The sequence below is a fragment of the Megalobrama amblycephala genome, linkage group LG7, assembly GCF_018812025.1.
Source record: "Megalobrama amblycephala isolate DHTTF-2021 linkage group LG7, ASM1881202v1, whole genome shotgun sequence".
In the NCBI taxonomy this organism is placed as follows: Eukaryota; Metazoa; Chordata; class Actinopteri; order Cypriniformes; family Xenocyprididae; genus Megalobrama; species Megalobrama amblycephala.
The window spans coordinates 20,195,331-20,220,512 of record NC_063050.1 but is presented as its reverse complement, the minus strand read 5'-3'; the positions used below and the strand labels follow the sequence as shown (position 1 = coordinate 20,220,512).

Here is a 25,182-nt window from a genome sequence, read left to right as displayed (position 1 = left end):
TTTTTTTTTTTCCTGGTCTGGAAAGTTAAAATTGTTTCATGTGTTTGTATGTGTAAGAGAAATATTCAAAATTGTGTTGATGTGTTTATCTCATACAGAATCTGCCTTTCCGATCGACGTCTGTCTCTCACTCTCTCCGTCCTAAACACATTCAAGTCACACTGTGCGGTGACCATAGCATAATCTGAACTCTGCAGCCGTTCGGTCTCTGGTAGTGGCTCAACTTCACACTGAAGCTTGTACTAAATGTGACTTCCTCCGATGATATGGCCAATTGATGTCACATCAGGAGAAATAATTTCGCTGTTAGAAACAGCACAGAAATGGTTCTCATGTGGAGATACACAGTTTCTTCTGGTTTGATTTGGTGTAATATTCTGCTGACCCAACTATATGCCTTTTTTTTTATATTGTTGCTCACATTTATTAAAAACCCACATATGTGGGAGACGAGGCCTGTTGAATAGAGCATGCTAGCGCACAGGAAACTGTAGTTCACAATATACCACCCACCTTTGCCATTATCCAGAAAAAGTTGTACAAATAATAAAATGGCATAATAATCAACGTAGGACATGGCAATGACAATGAACAAGATGCAGGAAGATTCTTTTAACGACTTTGGGGAAAGAGGAAACTGGATGTTGATCAGCTCCTGTTTGGAGTAGGAAGTGACCTCATTAGACGAGGGTGCTTCTGATGGGATTTAGAGTGTCACTTTTAAACAAAACAATGCATCAATTCTTTACACCATTGTATTCGTCTGCTCTTTGTCTGATTTGTGGGCTTTGAAGCTCAGTTTATAACTGTGGGAGACATGTGTTTGCATCAGTGCTTGAAGCCTTTGATAAAGTTCTTTCATGTCTTATTTCTGAGTTTATTAAATTTGGGGACAGCCACACAGACTTGTACCTTCTTTCGCTTTCTTTCATTCATTCACCTACTCTTAAATTGAAAGGTACAAGCTTGCTGACTTCATCACGCTTGAAATAGAAGAGCCTCTCACCTGGTCAATGCATCTATATGTGTCTACTTTGGATGTATTTGCATTTGTTCCAACTTTACCTGTTATTGTGTTGTTGTTGTTTTTTTTTTTTGTTTTGTTTTTTTACAATAACACACTCAAACTTTGTTCCATTTGAATTCAAAATGAAATATTTTGAAGAATGTTCATGCTGCTCATTTCATTGCAATGGAAGCATATAGTGTCTCCTAGCCAACATGCTCCAGAAACTACGGAAGAGGATTAGGGCCAAGCAATAATAAAAAAAAATAAAACCATCTCGAGATTAAAGTTGTTAAATTTCGAGAAACTCGTTAAATTTCGAGAAAAAAGTCGAAATAAAATGTTGAGAATAAACTCATTAAATTAAGAGAAAGAAGTCGTTAAATTACGAGAACAAATTCGTTAAATTATGAGAAAAATGTCGTTAAATTACGAGAAAAAAGTTGTTAAATTATGGGAACAAATTCGTAATTTAATGAATTTGTTCTCGTAATTTAACGACTTTTTTCTCATAATTTAATGACTTTATTCTCAACATTTAATCGACTTTTTTCTCGAAATTTAACAAAATTTTTCTCATAATTTAACGAATTTGTTCTCGTAATTTAACGACTTTATTCTCAACATTCTATCTCGACTTTTTTCTTGAAATTTAACGAGTTTTCTCGTAACTTAACGACTTTATTCTCAACATTTTCTCGACTTTTTTCTCGAAATGTAACATTTTTTCTCGTAATTTAACGAGTTTATTCTCAACATTTTACCTCGACTTTTTTCTCGAAATTTAACAACTTTAATCTTGAGATGGTTTTAGTTTTTTATTATTGCTTGGCCCTAATCCTCTTCCGTAAGAAACAGTAATATTGTGTAAAGTAACTTTTTATATATGTGTAATTTATTTAATTTATTACAAAGTTACATTTTCAGCATTATTACTCTAGTCTTAAGTGTCACATGATCCTTCAGAAGTCATTCTAATATGATGATTTGCTGCTCAAGAAATATTTCTTATAATTATCAATGTTAAAAACAGTGCTGCTTAATTTTTGTGGAAACTGTGATAGTTGTTTTTCAGGATTCTTTGAATAGAAAGTTCGGTAACACTTTATTTTAGGGTCTTTTAACTAGTTGCTTATTTGCATGCATATTACTAGAGTATTATGTTTATTAGTACTTATTAAGCACATATTAGTGCCTTGTTCTCCATGACCTTATTCTACATTCTTAATCCTACCCAATACCTAAACTTGACAACTAACTTACTAACTATTAATAAACAGTAAATTATGAGTTTATTGAGGGAAAAGTCGTAGTTAATAGTGAATATGTGTTCCCTATACTAAAATGTTACCGAAAGTTTAAATAAATGCTCATGTTTTGAAATAGAAATCTTGGTAACACTTTAGTTTAGGGTCCAATTCTCATTATTAACTAGTTAATTATTAGCATGCGTGTTACTAGGATATTAGCTGTTTATTAGTACTTATAAAGCACATTATTGCCTTATTCTGCATGACCATATTCTACATCTCTTAATCTACCCAATACCTAAACTTAACAGCTACGTTACTAACTATTAATAAGCAGTAATTAGGAGTTTGAAGCAAAAGTCATAGTTAATAGTTAGTTAATGGTGAGAATTGGACCCTAAACTAAAGTGTGACCAAAATCTTTTGTAACATTATAAAAATCTTTTACTTTAGATCAATTTTATGCATGCTTGCTGAATAAAATTATTACTTTCTTTCAAAAACTGTACTGACCCCAAACAGAAGGTAAAAAATTTAAATTCTTGATATCCACTTTCAAATTTCATTCCTTCTTTTTCTTATTTAAAAAAAAAAAAAACACGAATCAATAGCATTTACTGTCATTGATGTCAAACCTGGAGCTTTACATCTTGAGCTACAGAGCTACTGCTGATGGCAGGGTTTATATGAAAAAAGAGATCATACAGGTATTAAATGACATAAGTGAGTAAATGGTGATTTGGTTGAAATATTCCTTTCACAGGCTTCATAATGGTATATTACAGCATATAGAGAGTGTGTGGGAGAGGGTTTGACAAGCTTGACGATTCTAAAGGTTCTTTATAATGATACACATTTCAAACAAGTGTCATTCAATCAAAATCTGGTTCACCCATCTATTATTAATCAAGCCATTACCTCATTCCATTCTGCAGATTTGGCTTTAACACACTACTCTTGCCTCTTAAAGCATTTCCTCAGCAGTGTTACATTGGCCCTCTGAGTGTGTTTAATAAATGTGTATTCTCCGTCTCTCTCTCGCTCTCAGATCGTTGTGCGGTTGGTGGTGTTCTGTTGCAGTCAGTGCAGTCATGGCCACAGCTATATCGTGACAAAGAGGGACATGGTGAGTGCAGCTTACATATCTTATTTTCACGCCTGTGTTAACACATCCCTGTCAAACAACAGCTGTGATGTATTTATGGGTTTCATATACAGTATTGTTCAAGATTTTGGGTCTAAGATTTTTTTTTTTTTTTTTTAATGTTTTTAAAAGAAGTCTCTTATGCCCACCAAGGCTGCATTTATTTAATTACAAATACAGTTACAACAGTAATATTGTGAAATATTACTACAATTTAAAAGATCTGTTTTCTATTTTAATATATGTTAAAGTATAATTTATTTCTGTGATGGCAAATCAGAATTTTTAGTAACCGTTCCCAAATTTTAATATGCTGATTTGCTGCTCAAGAAAAAATATTATCAGTGTTGAATACATTTGTGCTGCTTCACATCTTTGTGGAAACTGTGATAGATTTTTTTTTTTTTTTTTTTTTTTAGATTTTTTTGATGTATAGAAAGTTCAAAAGAACAACATTGAACATTTTTTGTATTATAAATGTCTTTACTAGGGATGCATTCAAATTTCGGCTACAGCTATTTTCTGTTTCAGGCCTTAAACAGACGTTTATTTAACACTTCTCAGATGGCACGTTTTGATCTAAAAACTACCTTATGTGCAATTTAAATGTTTGTAAAACTCAGTTTTAGCTACTTGAGTGCTGATTTAATAAATAAGTTTAATTAATTGATTATCATTGGTTTTCGGCCAAGTGCGTCCTGAATTTTCCGTTTCGGCCCAGAATTTTCATTTTGGTGCATCTTTTGTCTTTACTTTCACTTTGATCAAATTAATGCATCCTTACTGAATAGAAGTTTTAATTTATGTAAAAAAAAAAAAACCACTTACCCTATTCTTATGTTACAACTGGCAACTGTTCTGGACAGTTGATGTCCAGTAATGGTTTGGAGTTTGCGGAGTTGGGATATTTTTGGACCACAAATCCTCAACTGGTTCAACTAGTGGTGATCACTGTAGCCATTGTTCATGACCTTCATTCACACAGGTGGACTTTTTTTAACAAATAGATGGACCCCTATTGGTATTTTAAAGAAATGGTTTTGGCAGAACCGTAGGCTTGTTTAGGTTCAGATCCTTGGACTCTTGTTCACCAGACATGAACCTGTGAACCAACTTTAGATACAGTTGAATAGTCAGTTTAAGGAATGGATCCACTACATGTGGATGAGTATGATGCAGTCTGGATTGCTGTTTGGGGCATTAGACATTTAAGCATTTGTACATTGGGGCCATTTTCCAGTATGGTCCATTGGAGCGTATAGCATTCCTCAGATGGATCTGGGCTCTAAAACAACTGGGCTGGATGTTGTAATACAATGGCTCTGTGCACCAAAAATGTTCTGGGTCTCTTCCCAAAATCAATAATTATAGTTCAGAATTTATTTGTTTGGCTCTGAAGAAATTTTCAAATAATAGTCAATGCCCCCCACCCCCTCTCTTTTACAGTGTATCTCTTCTTTTGTCAATTTAGAGAGAATTAAAGTTCAATGTATTGAAACCCCCCAATTAATTTACTTTGAGCTAATAATGCTGGTTTATGACCAATCCGTAAGAACGTGTACACATTCTCAACCTTCCCCTTTCTTAGTATTCACTGATAATAACTGAGCTTGAAGTGACTGAACTGAATTGTCTTTAGCTTTACTTTAGCCTTGCAATTAATGGTTGTAAAATTTGATTGCTTGAGTGATGTCCAATGCTTCTGTCATTTGCTTATAGGCTCACTTTCATTTGTTTTTTGCTATATAGTTGTGGGTAAATTTGATTGATTCTGATCATTTTAATACCACAAAAACTAATATGCTCATTGAACATGCATTCCTCTTTAAACAATTAAACAAAGCAATATAGCCTACTAGCCTTAAAGCAATAATTAAATTATTAGCATAGTGTTCACTGCATGATTATTGGCTGTAAATCATTTAGTAAGGATTTATTTAATGCTGATTGTTTAATACTGATTGGTTTGACTGAGAAGGAGACCTGTAATTAAAATTAGTTTTGTTTCATTTTAGATTGTAGAGGACTTATTAAATCTACTTATTAAATCGTATTATATCTTATTAAAGTTACCTAGCGAAGAGCAGTAAGTGCTGTTCTCTTAATTTTTTTTTTTTGTTCTACAGATATTGTAGAACTTGTTACACCGATACCAGTACTGTTGACATCCCTAATTGAGCATATAGTCCACCTTTTAATTGTTTTATTTGTAAATATTATTAGATTTTATGGTGTTATCATGTGCATAGAATATATCAGAGGTGTTCGGTCCTGCTGCTGGAGATCTGCCTTGCAGACTTGAGCTGTGGCTGTAATTAAACGTGCACCTGAAAGAGCTAATCAGGGTCTTTGGTTCACTTCATCACTTATAAATTACAGTCAGGTGTTAGAGCAGATCTCTGCTGGAAGAAAGATCTGCAGGTGCAGGACTACGTCCTCCTCCTGACTGATAAATAGACTAATTACATGAAGTCACTTATCAGTTCATAAGTGTGCCGTATTTATGGTGGACCTGTTTCTGTAGATCTCTGCAGCAGCTCTGTGGTGTAAAACCATATCATAACCAGGTATGATGATAAATCCTGTCTTTTCCACATTGGCCTTGAGATTCCATGTTAATCGGAGTGTGAACCAGTAGTTAATATTCTTTATTACATACTTAAATGGACCAGGGTGAAAATCTTTAGACAAGTTGTGTACCCCGTTTTGTTTTCAGACTGTTGAATATAATATAACTCCCATTTAACAACGCTTGGTTTGACCATTTTCGGACTTCGAAGGTGTGACCTATGAAGTCTGTGGCCTTCGAAGGATGCATGTTAAAATTACATGTTATTTTGTGTAGTTGTCTATTCAGAATCATGAAAAGTGATTCTCAGTCTATCTAGAATCACAGTGTAAGCTGAGGAAAGGTTTGACTGCTCTAAGCCATAAATTATTTATTCACCTTGTTTGCTTTCAAACACAATACAGTATGATCTTTACTGATCTGTCTCAGAAGTGTCTATACAATGAGTGCGTTTACATGCACCCTGTAAACTAACGGAATTAAGCTCATAATCAATGCGACCATAAACGCATTAAACTGGTGTATGCCAATTTTAATCGTTATAAACAGGCATGTAAACCCAAGGGCTGGGTAAAAAAAAAATACTGATTTCTCTATTTCAGCGGTTCCCAAACTGGGGTACGTGAGGTGATAGAGGGGGTACGCGAATAAATTGCCAAATGTTGCCATTCATTTAATTCTTCCCCACCTTAAAATAACATTAAAACCAACCATATGTTTTCTAACAGGCACAATGCTGTAAATACATGACTACATGAATGAATGCATAAATACATCCAATCAAAATACCACATCTTTTGCTGTCAAATCTGACAGCGTCCATTTCCACATACGCAGCGTGCATATGGGTTGCGTGCAGAGTCTGCTGCCTGAGCAAATCGCGCTACATTACCGTCATTCTCGACACTGTACCTGTAGAACTCTTGATACAAAACATACCTTTTGTGAGTTCTTTTTGATATTGATATTATACGAGCAAGAATGCGAATCCAAATATCCACATGATTGCAAATGTGGCATTGTTTTTATACAACATTTCAACAAACAAAAGGGTAATATTGAGTGATGTTCTTCACAGTATTGTCAGTATTTGATCTATTTTGCAACGAAATAATAGCTCCAACGAAAGCCACTGCAGAGTCAATTTAGGGGGCAAATATTGTTCCTTAATGGAAAAGGTACAGTCTAAGAGTAAGAGAGGAGGTATGCAGAAGGATGGTAAATGCCACTCTAAAAAGTTTGGGAACCACTGCTCTATTTTAATCGATTCTCATTTTTATGAGCTGATATCGATTCCTAAATCCCAAGAATCGATCCTTTAGTCTGCTGTTTTCAGTTGATGAATGAACAGAACATTGTAGTAGAGTTGTCAAAAGTACAGACTTCGGTACCAAGGCGGTAGTAAAATTTAAAAAATGTGATGCTTTAAGCACTGTTGAGCAGATTTGTAAACACCTCTGATTGGCCATTGTGTTCACATGCTCATCAGATATGTCTGTGATTGGCTGCAATGATGAACGCTTCAAAAATATGTTGTAAATAGACATCAGTGATGCTCTTCATTGAGAGATACACATGGTAGCGTTAGAAAGCAGCCGTTTTATCAGTGGACGGGTCTGCTGATAGACGGCTGCTTTCAAATGCTCCCGCTTTCAAAAGCATTCAAACTCTCCTGTGCATTGATCATTGTAGCCAATCAGAGATCAGAGACCATTCCTTCATACAGAATCTCTCCAGATCCTTCAGATTCCAGCTCCATGTTGGTGCTTCTTCTCTTCAGTTCACTCCACTCATTTTCTTTAGGGTTCAGGTCAGGGGACTGAGATAGACATGGCAGAAGCTTCATTTCGTGCTCAGTGACACATTTTTGTGTTGGTTTTGATGTTTGTTTTGGATCATTGTCCTGATGGAAGATCCAACCACAGCCCATTATTGGATTTCTAGCAGAAGTGGTCAGGTTTTGATTTTTTTTTTTTATCTGTTAGTATTTGATAGAATCCATGAGACCATGTATATGAATCCAGGACCTCCAGCAGAAAAACAGGCCCACAGCATTAAAGATCCAGCTGCATATTTAACTGTGGGCATGGGGTACTTTTAATCCATGTGTGCACCAAACCCATCTGGTGGGTTTGCTGCCAAAAAGGTATTTTTTTTTAGTTTCATCTTACCACAGAAACCGGTCCCATTTAAAGTTCCAGTCGTGTCTGACAACTGAATATGTTGGAGTTTGTTTTTGGATGAGCAAAGAAGGATTTTTCTTGAAACCCTCCCGAACAACTTGTGGGGATGTAGGTGCTGTTTGATAATTCTTTTTAGGCTTTCTGAGACTCAAGACTCAACTAATCTCTGCAGTTCTCCAGCTGTGATCCTTGGAGAGTCTTTAGCCACTCAAACTCTCCTCCTCACTTCACATTAGGACGATTTAGACACACGTCCTCTACCAGGCAGATTTGTAACATCTTTAGTTGATTAAAACTTCTTAATTATTTCCCTGATGGTGGAAATGGGTATTTTCAATGCGTTCGCTTTTTTCTTATACCCATTTTCTATTTTGTGAAGCTCAACAATCTTTTGCTGCACATCAGAACTATATTCTTTGTTTTCTCATTGTGATGAATGATTAAGGGGATTTGGCCTTTGTGTTTACACATATTTGTACTCCTGTGGAACAGGAAGTTATGGCTGCACACTTTCATGCTCCTAGTCACCCTGGTGTGCTAAAAAATGTGAATGGGAATATACTTCAGAGATATTTTACTCAGAAGAATTTCTAGGGATGCCAATAATTGTGGCAAACATGTATTGGAGAAAAACATTTATTTCATAATGAGCTTTTTCCCCCATTTCCCCCAATTCTTTTCCTTCAATGAAAGGTTAGAATTTTGTGAATTTTTTTTGAATGAAAGATCAAAAAGATAAACAATGCAGATTTTTTTTCACAGCCACCTTTGCTCATATTTACTGAGGGTGCCAATATTTGTGGAGGGCACTGTATGCTGTGCACACAACTTCAAGAATTAACTTTATTCTAATTTTCCCATCACTATGAATTAGAGCTGCTCGATTCTGGATGGAATGAGAATCACGTTTTTTTTTGTTTTTTTTTGTTTTTTGGTTTCAAATAGAGATCCCGATTCTCCCAAAATTCTGAATATACACCCAAACAAAATAACATGTAATTTATTAGAGGTTCTGACAAAATATTAATTGCTGGACTCTAATTACAGGAAAAATGTTTAATTAATTGAATTGAATGGTTTTTTTTTTAAAAAAAAAGAAAAAAAAAAGGTTTTGTATGAATTCAGTGACTCATTAATAAATACTTGTTTCTTTACTGGATGAATGAGTGTTTTTGAATGAATCTTTTGATTGAATGATTCAATAGTTGTGTCCCAAATTACACACTATACACTATGCACTTATGCACTATATATATATATATATATATATATATATATATATATATATATATATATATATATATATATATATATATATATATATATATATATATATATATATATATATATATATATATATATATATATATATATATATATATATATATATATATATATATACTTATCCATGTAGTGTATGAATGTTATAAGGTTATTTTGTCATTCATGTCAGTCATATTTTGGGTTCTGTGTGAATGCACTACTCGCACTATTTATACTTAAAAACATCATAGAATAGTGCATAAGTATGCGAATTGGGACACACCATATGACAAATACAACTGTTAGTTGAAGCAGCAAGTTAGTTTCAAAAGGTGGTTTTCTCCATTTTGATTGCTATCATTGACATCAGTGTTTATATCCTAAATTTAAACTGTTTTCTCAGTACTTGTGTGATAATTTGAATATTTCTAACACAGAAATAACTACTGTGTGGTTCAAAACTGCTCTCTCTTGTCTCAGCATGCCAACACGAACATAGATTTGAATGTTCCGATATGATGTTGTCAAAGGTTTAATAGACACGGGCGAATCGTTGTCATTAATAAAATAAGATCATGTGGGTGTTTGATTCGAGATCACAATCTTTTTACGATTAATCATGCAGCTCTACTACGAATCGCTGAACTCTGTCAACACAAGTCGCTGCCAGTCTCTGCTCCCTATCTTCATACGATGAATGCGATGTTCATCACGAGACAGAATAATATCCAATACGACTATAGAAATTTGTTCTGCATTTGACGCAAGTAAATTGAAACAGTGGAAAATTGCATTATTGGTGCATATGTAAACGCAGTCATTGAAACATCCCTGTAGCTTGAGTCTGGTGCTAGCAACGTGAAGGTTGTGAGTTTGATTCACGCAATACAATGTATAGTTTGAATGCACTGCTAGTCATTTTGTGTGAAAGTGTCTGTCAGATGCATGAATGTCTGGATGGCTAGTCAGTCTGCGAAGCAGTTAGTCAATAATCTACAATTTACAGGCAGATCTGCTTGTTTGTGTCTTTGTCACTGCAGGCAGTCAGCCAAAGCAGACGGTCAGTTTAGACTCATTTCTTATCAATCATTTGTGCGTTATAAATGGGATTTGCATATGTCTGGCCTTTTTATAAGGAATGAAAGCATTTCTCCATAACCATCTAACTCTGAACGGTTCGGATTGATGGATTTTATGTCGACTGTTTGTTCTGGCTGCTGTATCTAGCCGTAAATCATGCAAGCTATCTCTTTAGCTGTCTTTATTATATTAACAGAAGCTACGTCTAAGAGCAATATAATACCAGTTTCATACGACATCTGTATTAGTAAAGACTAGGATTTGGGTACGGAAAACCACAGCTAGCATTAAACGTCAACTTATGTGTGTGCATGTGTTTATTTATTTTTTTCCACCCAAAGGCAATGGCTTTCAAGGTTATAGCAGCTCTTTTTGTCTGTGTGAGGGGAAAAAAAAAAAAAAAAAAAAAAATCCTTTTCACCATGATGCCGCACGCGAGTGGTCGAGCCCACACGTCTCCTACACACATGCACACTCTCTTTATGATTTATAAGTGGGAGTATACAACCCTTGAGCCATGCAAAATGGAAATGCAGTTTAGGAAGCTTTGCTTTAACTGAATAAGGGTGGCAGGACCTCTGCCGTAAACAGCCCATTACACAGTTCATATAGTCATTTAAGCCTCACGGCTCTGTGGCGTCCAGCTCTGCTGTCTGTGTGCACAACGCACCTCCTGCTATTTTTCTATTTGCCTGTTTGCTTTCCTGATGATGCCCTGTAGCAGAACCGCCGGCCGGCCGCATCCCGAGCGCCTTGCCGTGTATCCTTGATATTGCTGTGCCAGTTTTGAGGTAATGGATTGTGGAAATGTACAGTGAACGGGCTTGATCTACTTGTAGCGCTGCGCGATACAGAAGAAGCTTGCTTTTTTGCTTGCTTGCTTTTTTGCTTTATTTTACGCTTTCTTTCCTTCTTCCTTACGTTCTTCGTTCTTGCATTTCTCTCGCTTTCTCTTTCGCTTTGTCTATATCGCTTTCTCTCTCTCTCTCGCATTTTCTTTTTCACTTTCGGTCTTTCGATCTCGCTTTTTCTTTCTCGCTTTCTCTTTTTTTTTTTTTTTTCTCTTGCTTTCTCTTTTCTGTCTGTCTTTGTGCTTTCTCGCTTGCTTTGTTTGTTTTTCTTTTCTCCTTTCTTTCTCTTTCTCACTTTCTCATGCTTTCTCTTTTGCTTTGTGTCTTTCTTCCTCGGTTTCTTTCTCTCTCGCTTTCTTTTTCGGTTTCTTTTGGTCTTTCATTCTCTCTTTTTCTTTTGCTCTTTCTTTCTCGCTTTTTCTTGTTTTCTCTTGCTTTCTCTTTCGCTTTGTGTCTTTCTCGGTTTCTTTCTCTCGCTTTTTTTCTTTCGGTCTTTCATTCTCGCGTTTTCTTTCTCGCTTTCTCTTTTCTTTTTCTTTTTCTTGCTTTCTTGCTTGTTTTCTTGCTTGCTTGCTTGCTTGCTTGCTTGCTTGCTTTCTTGCTTGCTTTAGCATTCTCTTGCTTCTCTTTATCTTTGTCTTGGTTTCTTTTTTTTGCTTTTTTTCGGTCTTTCATTCTCGCTTTTTCTTTCTTGCTTTTTCTTTTCTTGCTTGCTCTGCTTGCTTGCTTTCTCTTGCTTGCTTGCTTTCTCTTTGGCTTTGTCTTGGTTTCTTTCTTGCTTTTTTTGCTTGCTTTCGCTCTTTCATTCTCGCTTTTTCTTCCTCGCTTTTTCTTTCTCGCTTCTTCGCTTTTTCTTTCTTGCTTCCTCGCTTTTTCATTCTCGCTTCCTCGCTTTTTCTTTCTCTTTTTCTTTTTTTCTTTCTTGCTTTGTCTTGCTTTCTCTTTCGCTTTGTCTTTCTTTCTCGGTTTCTTTTTTCGCTTTTTCTTTTGGTCTTTTTTTCTCTTTCTTTTGGTCTCTCTTTCTTTTGGTCTCTCTTTCTCGCTTTCTCTTTCTCGCTTTCTCTCTTTCTCGCTTTCTTTCTTTCTTTCTTTCTTTCTTTCTTTCTTTCTTTCTTTCTTTCTTTCTTTCTTTCTTTCTTTCTTTCTTTCTTTCGTGTGTTATACTAATAACAAATTATCTAGTTCAATTTTGCTTTGTTACTGAAATTTATTTATTTATTATTACTTATTTTATTTTGTTTACAATATATTAAAGTGTGAATATTTTCAGCCTGCATTGTTGAAGCTGTGATTTTTCAGATTTAACTGGATATCACATCGCGCTGGCCACTCTTTTCACCTCTTTCTTGTTCCCACTCACTCAAGGCTGGACAGGAAGTGTAAGCGCATTCTGGAATGTTTGTCCATTTCTGAGAAGGAAGTGGAAGAGTCTGAGCTTGAATGCACAACATGCATTCTCTTCACCCGTTTCTAGCCCCACAAGTTCAAACCTCATCACAGGCTTCTTATGCTCGCAATTGGGCACTGAGTATAAGTTTTTTTTTTTATTATTATTATTATTATTATTATTATTATTATTATTATTATTATTAGAATCAACGTGTATTTTTTTAAAAATAATTTTGCATTTAAAAAAAAAATCATGTTTCAAAATTTGTCTGTGCATGCTGTTTCAAAGAGAAATTCCTCTGTGTCTCTTGAAAGCCTTTAGATGCATTTAGAAATGTAGTAAAACTGTGTGTGCAAGTATCTGTCTGTACCTTTAAGTGTGCAAGTGTTGTAACTCTTCAAGCAGACTGGTGGGTGCGTGTGTGTTTTTGAGGCTGTTGTAGATCCAGGGCCTGTCGGTTGGGGTTGCCTTGGCAACGGTGTTGGTGGGTGTGCGTGCATGAAGAGAAATGTCTGTGGCGGGCTGGAGAAGGCTTGACTGCCATGCTGCTGCCGCTGTACGCCATTAGAGCAGCACACCGGCCTGGCGGCCTCTCACACTGCAAACGGTGAAATCTGAGAATGTCAGTATGCAAGTGTGGGTTCAGGAGGAGAGAGAGGGGCCATGCAAGGAAACCATGCTTTAAATGACAAAAAAATGAAATGGCTGCCTCAATTGATGTGTTTTTTTTTCTCATTCTGTGTTTCCTTTTTACTTTTTCATATTAAACCGAGCTCTATGTTTGTTTTCTTTGAAAGAAATTAATTCAGCAAAGATGCATTAAACTGATCAAAAGTGGCAGTAAAGACATTTATAATATTATAAATTCTGAATACTGACAATAAAGTATCATTGTCAGGGTTGCCAGGGTCTGCGTAACAAAACTAGTCCAATGGCCAATCATAAATAGTTCATTCCGATTTTCTGTGTCGGGAGCCACATTTTTTGCCAAATTTTGGGGCGGTAGGAATGAACCCATGGAAAAAAAACAACCCACACTGATCACTGTTTCCACATATATATGTTAATAAGAAATGTTTCTTAAAGGTACAGTATGTAATATTGACAACTAGCTGTTAAAACGGGTCACAATATTGGTGTTTTTTTTTTTTTTTTCATCGCCCCCTCATCTTCAGAGTCGGGGCTCATGTGTTTGCCAGATTGACGTGCAACTGCAATCTCTGACCCAGTTCGTTTGCTCGTTTGCATGGTTGCAATACGCTCTGTTTTCCAACAACTGGCAACCCTGGTTGTCAAAATACTATTGGGTAAATTGGCAGTGGGCAGGATCACACAGACCAAAACAAAAACTGACATTTCGACACAGAACGCATATTTCAAAGTAGAATAACTGGCTGTAGCATTGTTTTGTCTTGTTTTGGAGAAACAAGAAAGCGAACTTGGCATGTTTCCTAAATCTCTGCAAACATATTATGGTATTTTTATGCTTTAGTACAGTCAAAATAACCCAAAACAAAACAACAAAAAACAGCACCCTTTTAAGCAGCAAATCAGCATATTTCAATGATTTCTGAAGGATCATGTGACACTAAAGACTGGAGTAATGATGCTGAAAATTCAGCTTTGGCATCACAGAAATAAATTACATTTTTAAATGCTTTAAAATACAAAATGGTTATTTTTAATTGTAATATTTTACAATATTACTGTTTTTACTGTATTTTTGATCAAATAAATATAGCCTTGGTGAGCATAAGAGACTTCTTTTATCCCTTTGAGCGGTACGGTCCCACATATGGGATTTTTATTTCAGTGCCCCTGGGCATACGGTCCCACATATGGGATTTCGAGCGTTCAGCGACATCACATAACTGCCAGATTCAAACTGCGCTTTCGCGCTTTTACTGCGAGACGGACGCGCGCAGCTCTTGTCATAGATCACAACTATGCAGTGTTTTCAGCCACATAACGTTTCTTTTAAGGTTTCAGACATTTAAATATGCATAAGCACCATTAAAACAATATATTTAGAGTTTATAAAATACACACTGATGTCAGACATCAGTGGAAGGAGCAATAACAATCCATTCATATACAATTTGCCGACATTTATTCACATCAGACAACATAATGGGGCCAAGTAACTATAAAGTTTACTCTATTATTCTTCCAGTTCACCAGCCACTTACTTGCATATATTTCGGGAGAAACTGATGAATTCACCTGCTGTAAATCCGACTGACAGGACTCTGCGAACTGCGGGGCAAATTATAAACTCGTTATAGATCAAGATAAAGATCATTTATAAAGGCTTTTAAACGACAAAACACACTCCCTTACACATATTTGAGGATCGGAATATCAGATAGTTGATAACATGGAAAGCAAGTTTGTGAATATTTTAAATAAACAAGGAAAAACAAAATAATAGCGATCCACCTGTCATACAGTGTTATTGTGGCTGCGCTCAGCGCTCGTGACACGCATGACGCGTCGCTATGGAAACAATAAAGACAAACGTTCTAAAATAACGGTCGCCTTAAAAAAACTCACTCTGGGGGGACAGTTAGAATATTTTAAACTCACACTTGAAAGGGTTAAAAACATACCAACCACAAACTCTTGAATGGTAGTGTGATTTGCTTATTTTTGCACTGTAAAAATAAATAATCAGGGCAATGTAATCTTTACAGGTAACTTTACAGGTGGAACTAAACTATATCAGACTGATCACTTTAGGTGAACAAATATGTTAGCACTTTGATAATTTAATAAGTCGATAGCAAGTGTTAATGCTTAACAGCATATGTATGCTTGCTTTCTCTGTTGACATGAATAGAAAGCAATGAAAAGCAGCCAATAAGTGTGTGAAGCAATTTGCATCGTTAAATGAATATTAAGGAGTTTTTATTCTGATGATATTAAATTTCAATCATGTCACTGATGTGCGCAAATAATTTTTAACATTCACATGCATTATTTTAACTTGCAAATGCAAACAAATGCAAATGTAGAGCCCTGATATTAAATCATATTACATATTAGTGGGATATGTTGTTGTTTTAATTGTTTAAAGAAGGTTAAGCTAGATTGCGACTGGGTTTAGATGGTGTTTGAAAACTATGACTAGCAATGTTTTATTTGGAATTTCCCTTCATTATAATAAACTATTGTTATATATTATAATAAATCATTTACCTGTAGTATAAGCATTATAATAAACATTTGCCCTTTTTTTTTTTTTTTTTTTTTTTTTTTTCTGAGAAGCTTCATAAAAGCATTAGGTTTAGTGTTATGTTAGTGCTGTCTTTCAGTTCTCACTGTTAGGCTGGGAGGGAATATGTGAGGGAATATGTGATATGCTTGCATCATTTGAGTGTTTTGGAAGCTGCCCTGAATATTTTCTGGATGACAACACAGTCTGACACTGCAGCTTTTTGAGAGGGTTCTCGTATCTTATGAAAGCTAGTGTTTGCGTAACAGCAGAAGGCCACTACATGTTAACACAATCTCATTCACACACAGAAGCACTAGCACACCCTGAAAGACAAATGCAATCATTCTCACTCCTGTGATTTTTGTAGGTTATTGCAGTGTGAAAAGATTTGTACTAGTCGTTATCAGTTGAGTTTTTGAAGTGGTACATGTTTCACATTCTCTCTCTTTCTACACTTGTAATCTGTACTTTTTAAATTTCTAAAATATACCGTGGGGTCAGATTCGGGTTACTGTTCAAAAGATTGGGGTCGGTACGATTTTATATATATATATATATATATATATATATATATATATATATATATATATATATATATATATATATATATATATATATATATATATATATATATATATATATATATATATATATATATATATATATATATATATATATATATATATATATATATATATATATATATATATATAAGAAGCAATTTATTCCAGTGATGGCAAAGTTCAATTTTCAGCATCATTATCCAATCAGTGTCACTTCAGGATTTTTTTTTTGCGCAATTCTTTGATGAATAGAAACTTAAATATACCATTTACTTAAAAAAATAGACAACTTTTGTAACATTGTAAGAGTCTTTAATATCACTTCTGATCAAGTTAATGCATCCTTGCTGAATAAAAATATAAATGTTCTTTAGAAAAAAATACTGACCCCAAACTTAACTCAAGATTAACAAATCAAACATTTGAAGTTGGAGTACATCATCTGCAGATTTCATCTGAGACTGGCTTTTGCTGAATGTTTCAAAGTATTGTCAAGTTGGTTATTTGAATCCTCCAACTTTCTGGTCCATCCATTTTGCTTGGATTTTAAAGTTTTTCCAGTCCTATTACAGAGACTTGCCTTGAAAACATGGTGGTTCTCCTTCCTGTTAATGTGTTCTCAGTGTGATGTTCTGGTTCAGACAACAAAATCCACCAGCAAACTGTTTTCGGTCTATCACACGCCTCCATCCGAGATGTTACATGACTTCTTGTTTTCAACAAATCATTATTTTGGTGGCCTTCAGTCTGACTCTTCAGTCAGTTTTGGATGATGGCCACTGCCTGGCAGATTCACAGTTCCACATTTTTCTCACCTTTTATTTCGCAGAGTTTTGGCAAATGTGCAGTGTTTTGAAATGTTCTTATATTCTTGGCATGACTGGTATTTTTGGAGAACATTTGTCTTGGATGTGATTGGAATGTTCTGTGGATTTCATGGTGTAGTAATTTGGTGTGGATGTTCATAGTTATTCAGAACTCTTATGGAACATGTCTGCACAGGTGGACAAACAAGTAAACATGTGACCTGAAGTTGAGTACTTCTCTAGAGCTAGTTTAGGTGTGGCAATGCAAGTAGATTTAAAATACACTGCCTTTTTTTTTTTTTTTGGCAAGAATCTAATACTTCTATTCAGGAAGGATGTATTAAATTAATCAAAAAATTATGAATGTCTTTACTATTTCAAATAAATGCCGTTTTCTATTCAAACTTTCTATTCATCAAAGAATGCTGAGGGGGAAAAAAGTATTAATTTCCACAAAAATATATTAAGCAGCATTTCTTGAGCAGCAAATCATAATATTAGAATGATTTGATTTCTGAAGGATCATGTGACACTGAAGACTGGAGTAATGATACTGAAAATTCAACTTTGCATCACACAAAGAAATCTTAAAATACATTAACATAGAAAACATTTGAAATTGTAATATTTCACAATATTATTGCCTTTACTATACTATAATTTTGATCAAATAAGTGCATCCTTGATGATCATGAGACTTTTTTTCAAAAACGTTTGGTAACACTTTACTTGAAGGGGTGTGCATAAGACTGACATGACACCTTCATAATCATGACATGACACGTGTCATGAATATGAAGGAGGTTTTATGAATGTTTATGACAACTGTCATTAAGTGTCATTCGCTCAGTTATGTCATTTTTAATGCAAAGATGACATTGTTTGAGATGTCCGAGTTATGACAACTTGACATAAACCAATACATCATAACCTGTCAGTGTCTTTGTCATGACAATTTGACATCATTTAGCTTTATGGGTTAACATTACATTAAACTGTCATGTGGTTGGTTTTGACATTGGCTGTCATGAGGCCATTATAATAGTGTCATAAATATGCATCTTGAGCTCAAGTACAGTGGTACAAATTGAACTTGTCATTAAAATGTCATTAAGTGACAATACTCTAACAAATTTATAACAGCATCATGACTATTTTTCATTTCATGTTTTTTTTTGTTTTTTGTTTTTTTAAGTTTCCTCCAACAGAAGGTCAGATAATAGACAATTTCAAATTTCTTAAAAAATAAAATAATGGTAACACTTTATTTTAGGGTCTTTTAACTAGTTGCTTATTACTATTAGCATTCATATGGCTAAAATATTGGCTGTTTATTAGTACTTATAAAGCACATATTAATGCCTTATTCTGCATGATCTTATTCTACATTCTTAATCCTACCCAATACCTAAACCTAACAATTAACTATAATAAGCAGTAAATTAAGAGTTTATTGAGGGAAAAGTCATAGTTAATCATTTATATATGTGTTCCCTATACTGAAATGTTACCAAAATAATGTCATGTAATGTTAACCCATAAAGCTAAGTAGTTTAAGTTTGATAATTAATCTGCTATGTCATGTTTATGACAGGTTATGATGTTTTGCTAATGTCAAGTTGTCATGACAAAGACACTGACAGGTTATGATGTATTGGTTTATGTCAAGTTGTCGTAACAAAGACATCTCAAACAATGTCATCTTTGCATTAAAAATGACATAATTGAGCGAATGACATTTAATGACAGTTGTCATAAACATGCATAAAACCTCCTTCATATTCATGACACGTGTCATGTCAAGATTATGAAGGTGTCATGTCAGTCTTATGCACACCCCTTCAAGTAAAGTGTTATCATTTTGATGTTTTTCTGAGCATGGTGTATTTTCACTTTTCCAAAAAAAAAAAAAAAAAAAAAAAAAAAAAAAAAGTAAAGTAAACCAATACAAATTTGCTCTTAAACTAACTGTTGGTTTGTTGTGGTGTCTTGTATTTAGATTTTTCTTTCTAAACTTCTAATCATTTTAACACCCATTTTTGGCACCCTACTTTTTATTTTGAATGTTTCATTTGTTTTTGTTTTCTAAATGTTAAACATTTTGATATTTTTCATGACCTGTTGCACTTTTATTTTCTGAAAGTTTGTCAGTTATTTATTTATTTTTTTAAATGGATATGGTTTAGTTTGATTTTTGTATGTTGTATTTTGACTTTTTTCCCCCCCTTATTCTCTTCTATTTTGATATTGAATTAATTGAAGTCAACCAAATGTAAATGTTTGCTTGCCTTCATGGTATTAACTAACTGTTCTCTGTTTGTTTGTGTTTAGTGTGGCCAGGGGCTGTGAGGGCTCCTTGGGGAGACTCCAGACAAGCCCACACAGAGAATGCTGGAGGTGCAGGAGGAGAGACCAGCAGCAGCAGCCACGGCTACCACCGCAGCTACCGGAACCACAGGAAACGCTTCAGGCAGGAAGGAGAGAGCCAAAGAACGGCAAGAAGAGGGCCAGGACTGCAGCAGCCCTGTCGCAACCCCCAATACCGGGCCCCGGAGCACCCGGGCCAAAGCTACGCCCACCACTACACATACACACTCTCACACACATACACACACCCCTAGTCCCCACCAGCACTCTACTGCTCCTGCCTCTGTCGCACTGGGACTGACGTCAATGCATTCCAGCAACCCCAAAGTGAGGAACTCTCCATCGGCTAACACTCAGAGGTGAGAGAATCCTACATGCATGCATGTACATGTATGTACTATTCCTTCTGGAACTTTTATGTGTGTATACGTACACTACGGATCAATAAAATTAATACTTTTATTCAGCAAGGAAGCATTAATTTGATCAAAAGTGTCAGTATAGACAATTATAGTGTTTCAAAAATTTAGTTCATGAACTATGAACTTTCTATTCACCAAACAAATCCTGAAAAAAGTATCACTGTTTAATAATTAAGCAGTATTGATAATAATAATAAATGTTTCTTGAGCAGCAAATCAGCATATTCAAATGTTTTCTGAAGGCTCCTTTCAAAATTATTTAAAAATCTTACAAACCACAACTTTTTTTTTTTTTTTTTTGAATGGTATTGCATATAGCAATACAACGACAAAATGCTAAAATTAATAAAATGCTGTAATTAATAAAAATAGTTTGGTATGTGCAGTGTGGCATGCAAAAATGTATAGAAGTGAGTGAAGAGAGCGTGGGGAAATATATGGATTAACATGCATTTTCAGTAATGCTGAAAACAATATTTGACATTTTTATTGAAAATATAAATTACTTTATCAATTACCACAGTTGACTAGCTGTCCAACAGCTGACTAGTGGATATGTCTATCTAGAGTTGTTTTGAACACTTTGACTAGTTGGTTTTGAAAATATGTAGTTTCGAACATCCCTAATATTAATGAAGCATCCCTAGTTTTATTGCATTGCCTGGGTAAATGTGTTAATAAACAGTTTTAATGCAGAAGGACAAACGTAGATGCAATTAATTCACTGCGATCTTATATTAAACTATTCTTAAGCGTATGAGGAGTTGTTGTTTTTAATTTCTTTTTAATGAAGATGTACCACACCAGCGAATCATTTGCTGCACACTTACTTGCAATTCCCCCTCTGCTTATGTCCATTGAGCTGTCTCTTGTGGACAGGAAACCAGCGCAAGCTGAAGTAACTGCGGCTGAAGTGCAGGGGAAACTGTGCCCTAAAGGCAGAGCTGGACCTGGAAAGCTTCCAGAACCTCATTGAGCATATGAGAAACTGACCCACTTCAGCTCAGCCAGAGCTTATATATCCCACCCTGCTGGACGCTGGTTCCAAAATGGCTGCTCTTGCTGATTCATAGATCTGGATCTGGTTAAGGCGTCGGCAGAGGGGCTCCTGGGAGTCCTTCAGTGAACGTTATGGCGCACAGCCTAATCACACCCCATTTTGTATATGTTTGCAGCTGCTGTCCAAGGCATTTGGATTTTCTCTGAATGTTGGAAAATATTTTGCATTATAGTGTGCAGAGCTCTGAAACACAGCCATTGCCTGTGTAACTGGTAACTTTTGGAAAGCGGTTTGCGCTTTCAGGCACACATTCAAGATCCAAAATGGTGGCAATGGACAGACAAGGAATATGAGTTTTACTGCCAAACTCAAAGGTGTCCAACAATGACCAGCCCTTACTGTTGGCGTGTAAATAGTTTCCCCTGGTTTCCTTACAGTTGGCATGTAACCAGACACTGTGGACCCATTGCTTTGGGTATGGATGGAGGCTAGCTTGTGGGAGATCTGGTTTGACGAGTTTTGATTAAATATTAACCTGGCACTCTGTCAACAAAGAACAGGGCTAGGACATAAGGTCAATGGGAGTACTGTAATTGCGTCACCGGTACATGTCAAGATTTTCCTCCTATTATTGAATGGCATGTTTTCAGGGTGTGGTGACTGCAATCGGCTGGTCAGCTGCTAAGATATGACTCAGTTGTCTGTTTTTTCACTCTGGCCTATGTGTTTTGGTGGGTTCTTTACCAAAGCGAGGGAAGGTAATGGTTATGACTTAGGATTCCACTTCTTTTCCACCGACGAAGTGGAAACTGCAGAAACATTTAGTGCTTTTTGTTCTTTTAAGGTCTTGTTTTGTATTTCTGATACTGCAACATGTGAGACTATTGAGTGAAAGCATTTTGTTGTCTTGTTTCAAGGTAATGTGAATGGATTACAATCTATGACAGTTATAAATTATTAACTCACAATATACAATAAATTTAGGGCTGCATGATTAACCGAAATAAAATCGAAATCGTGATTTGGCTTAGTGCGATTATGAAATCGCAAAGGTTGTGATTCTAAATTAAATGTATGCGCAGCATGTTTCATGTTGAAACACAGCACTGTGTTCAGAGCGGCTCGATCACAGTAAATGCTGCTGCATCTCTGCGAGCGCTGTGAGATTGAGTCACAACGTACATTTTTTTTTTTTTTTGTAAAAGGAACATACGCCAAACATCATTTTAAACTTGTAATGGGACAAAAGAGAACATTTAACAACGTGTTTTTACTCTACTCACTTTATAACGTCAGCTGTGTGTTTGAAACAACTTCCTTTTGTGATCTGACATGGCTTCCTACCAAAGAAAGAGTCAGAAAATATATTATTTTATAGTATACAGTGATCGAGACTGTCAATTAGCACTGCATTATAAATATTCTTTATTATGAAAATACCCGAGATGGCTTGAAGAACAGACAAACCATATATTGTCGCAATTGTGTGTTTGTCTTCATGTTTCATTAGTAAAAGCGTCTATCTGCGTTTTATTCAGGTGGTGCTGCATTGATATCTGCATGACTTTGTCCATATAAGGGATTTCCATATAAGTGTGTTTTTTTTTTTTTTTTTTTTTTACTTTTATGAGTCTCACTTTGAGCTTTCTGTGCAAGGGCGTCCTCTGGTGTCAAGTATGAATGAAACAGTCATTACATTACATGTGTATAACTCAATGCTCACATCACTGTTTTGGGTAAAAATAGGAAAAATAATATTTCTCTCTAAAGAAATTTAATGTATGCGAATTTAGATGTGTGAATCCATACATTTTTCTCAAGTGTATAGAAGTGTTCAGGAGTGAGTGGGTTTATATATATATATATATATATATATATATATATATATATATATATATATATATATATATATATATATATATATATATATATATATATATATATATATATATATATATAAATATATATATATATATAAATATAATATAATTATAATGTAATGATCATCATAATTATTATTAGTCATATAAAAAACACATTTTGAGTCAACTTGTGCAGCCCTACAAACAAGCACAATAAACCTAGTGTTCTTTTTTTTCTTCTTCTTTTTTTTTATAGCATTTTCAGTGCCATTAATTTTAAACCACAAAAATTGCAATTGGATTTCCCCCCAAATCATGCAGCCCTACAATAAATTTATAAAAAGTAAATGGCAACACAACAAAAGATTGAGGTCAGTAAGAATTTAGACTGTAGTTGTTTCTTTTAAAAAAATATTTTAATAATTACACATTTGAAATATTTTAAAATATAAAGCATTATTTTGAAATGTAACATTTTTTCAGTATTTCGTATTACTTTTTTGACTATTTTTAATCCAATAAATGCAAACTTGGTGAGCATAAGAGACTTCTTTTAAAAACTTTTTTTTTTTTTAATCATACCAACCCCAAAACCTTTTTGAAAGGTAGTGTATGTGTTAATTTTTTTGTTACATATTTATGTCTTAAAAAGTATAACATTTTTGCATAGTTTGCAAATACCAATGCTTAAATTTTCACAGAAAACTAAACGTTTTGAGTTTGTAACACTTAAACACAGCTGGCCCAATAGAGCAAATTACATTACTTTTAGCTGACCAGAAACACACTCGAATTCTCGAAGTATTGTTGACTACTTTTAAAAGAGAAATTAGTTTGATATGAAAAATATTTTATTTATCTCTATTCTAGATGTTGATTTATGTCAGTCTTTCTCAGCTCCATTCCTCGAGACCCACCACCCAGAATGTTTTAGATGTTTTCCCTATTAGACACACTAAGAATCTGATGAGTTGAATCAGGTGTTTTAATTAGCGAGACATCTAAATCATTCTGGCAGGTGCATCCCCAGGACTGGAGTTGAGAAACTCTGATTTATGTAGTAGTTTAGCAGTACCAATGTTTTATTAGTTCTGAAATCAGAGATCTTGACCATCCACGTGTGCCCTGGGCTATTCTCACAGACTTTTTTTCGCTTTTCTCAGCAGTCCGAAATCCAAGCAGGAGGCCATGGTGAGGTCGCCACCCGTAATGTCCCCCTCCAGCGCCGCACAGATGGACTCCAAACTGCCCAACCAGGGAAAGCAGGGGGGCGCCGGCAGCCAATCACAGTCGTCTCCTTGTGACCCCAAGTCGCTGAGTGGAAGCCACACACCCAAAGGTCCCCAAGGCCCCATAGGGAGTATGGGACTCAAAAATGGACAAGGCCTGAGTTCAGGCAATGGTGCAAAAGGCAAGATTAAGAGAGAGAGGAGCACTTCAGTGGAGTCATTCGAACAAAGGGATACAGGAACGCCAAGCAATGAAGGGGACCAGAAAGGTAAAAAAAGAAATCTATGAATTGTTTGTTTTCCACCTACAAGTTGAATTACGAAGCTGATTCAGAGCTCTTGCATTCATAATGTGTCATTCAATAAAGGGATCATTTAACCACTGTGGTTTTAAATGACCTATAGTGTGGTTTTAAGCATCTCCAGTATCTTGTCTTACTATCTTGGTCAGGTAATTATATTGAGCGGTGTCATGATGTGCAGTTATTTTTGTATCTCTGAATATTATGATCATCCTGTGGCACAGAACGATACTGTTACCACCTTGTTCTGACATTGAATGGACTTTTTTCCAGAGCGAGCATTAGGCACATTCTCAGGAAATGAAGCGGTTTCTGTCTAAAACATTTTATTTCGTTTGAAAAAGTTACTGCTGAACTTCCAAGAAACTATATTTTTCCCACCTCAGGCCCATGTAGCAGCACTGTAACCTCCATAGCAAGATATCCCCAGTTTTGATATTAGTGGTCAACCAAAATGATTTTTTGTTGTTGTTGTTGATGGTGATGATACATTTTTAAACTACCACCTCCGATCTTAAATATGTGGTTACAGCCTTGCAAAGTACCAGTAGCTATTTATTGTCGCTAACCCTTAAGCGCTACATTATTCAGCCCTCTCACAGTAGGAAATTAATTTGCTTACAATTTGAATAGATAACTGAGGAAAGTTTGGTAGTATCTGGTTATTTTGTTGCTGCC

General features: G+C 35.2%; 1 protein-coding gene across 6 annotated transcripts in view; it reads left to right on the top strand.

Moving 5' to 3' along the window:
* bcl9 (BCL9 transcription coactivator) overlaps positions 1 to 25,182 on the top strand; it is a 138,460-nt gene that overhangs the window by 103,508 nt on the left and 9,770 nt on the right. For 3 of the 6 annotated variants that reach the window (XM_048196382.1, XM_048196383.1, XM_048196381.1), the window contains exons 3-5: positions 3,305 to 3,382; positions 19,654 to 20,048; positions 24,137 to 24,471. In XM_048196382.1, the coding sequence (XP_048052339.1) occupies positions 19,711 to 20,048; positions 24,137 to 24,471 (673 nt within the window). In that variant the 5' untranslated portion in view covers positions 3,305 to 3,382; positions 19,654 to 19,710. Of the gene's footprint in view, positions 1 to 3,304; positions 3,383 to 13,023; positions 13,359 to 19,653; positions 20,049 to 24,136; positions 24,472 to 25,182 lie in introns of those variants that run through there. The other 3 variants (XM_048196387.1, XM_048196386.1, XM_048196384.1) reach the window with 3 other exon arrangements.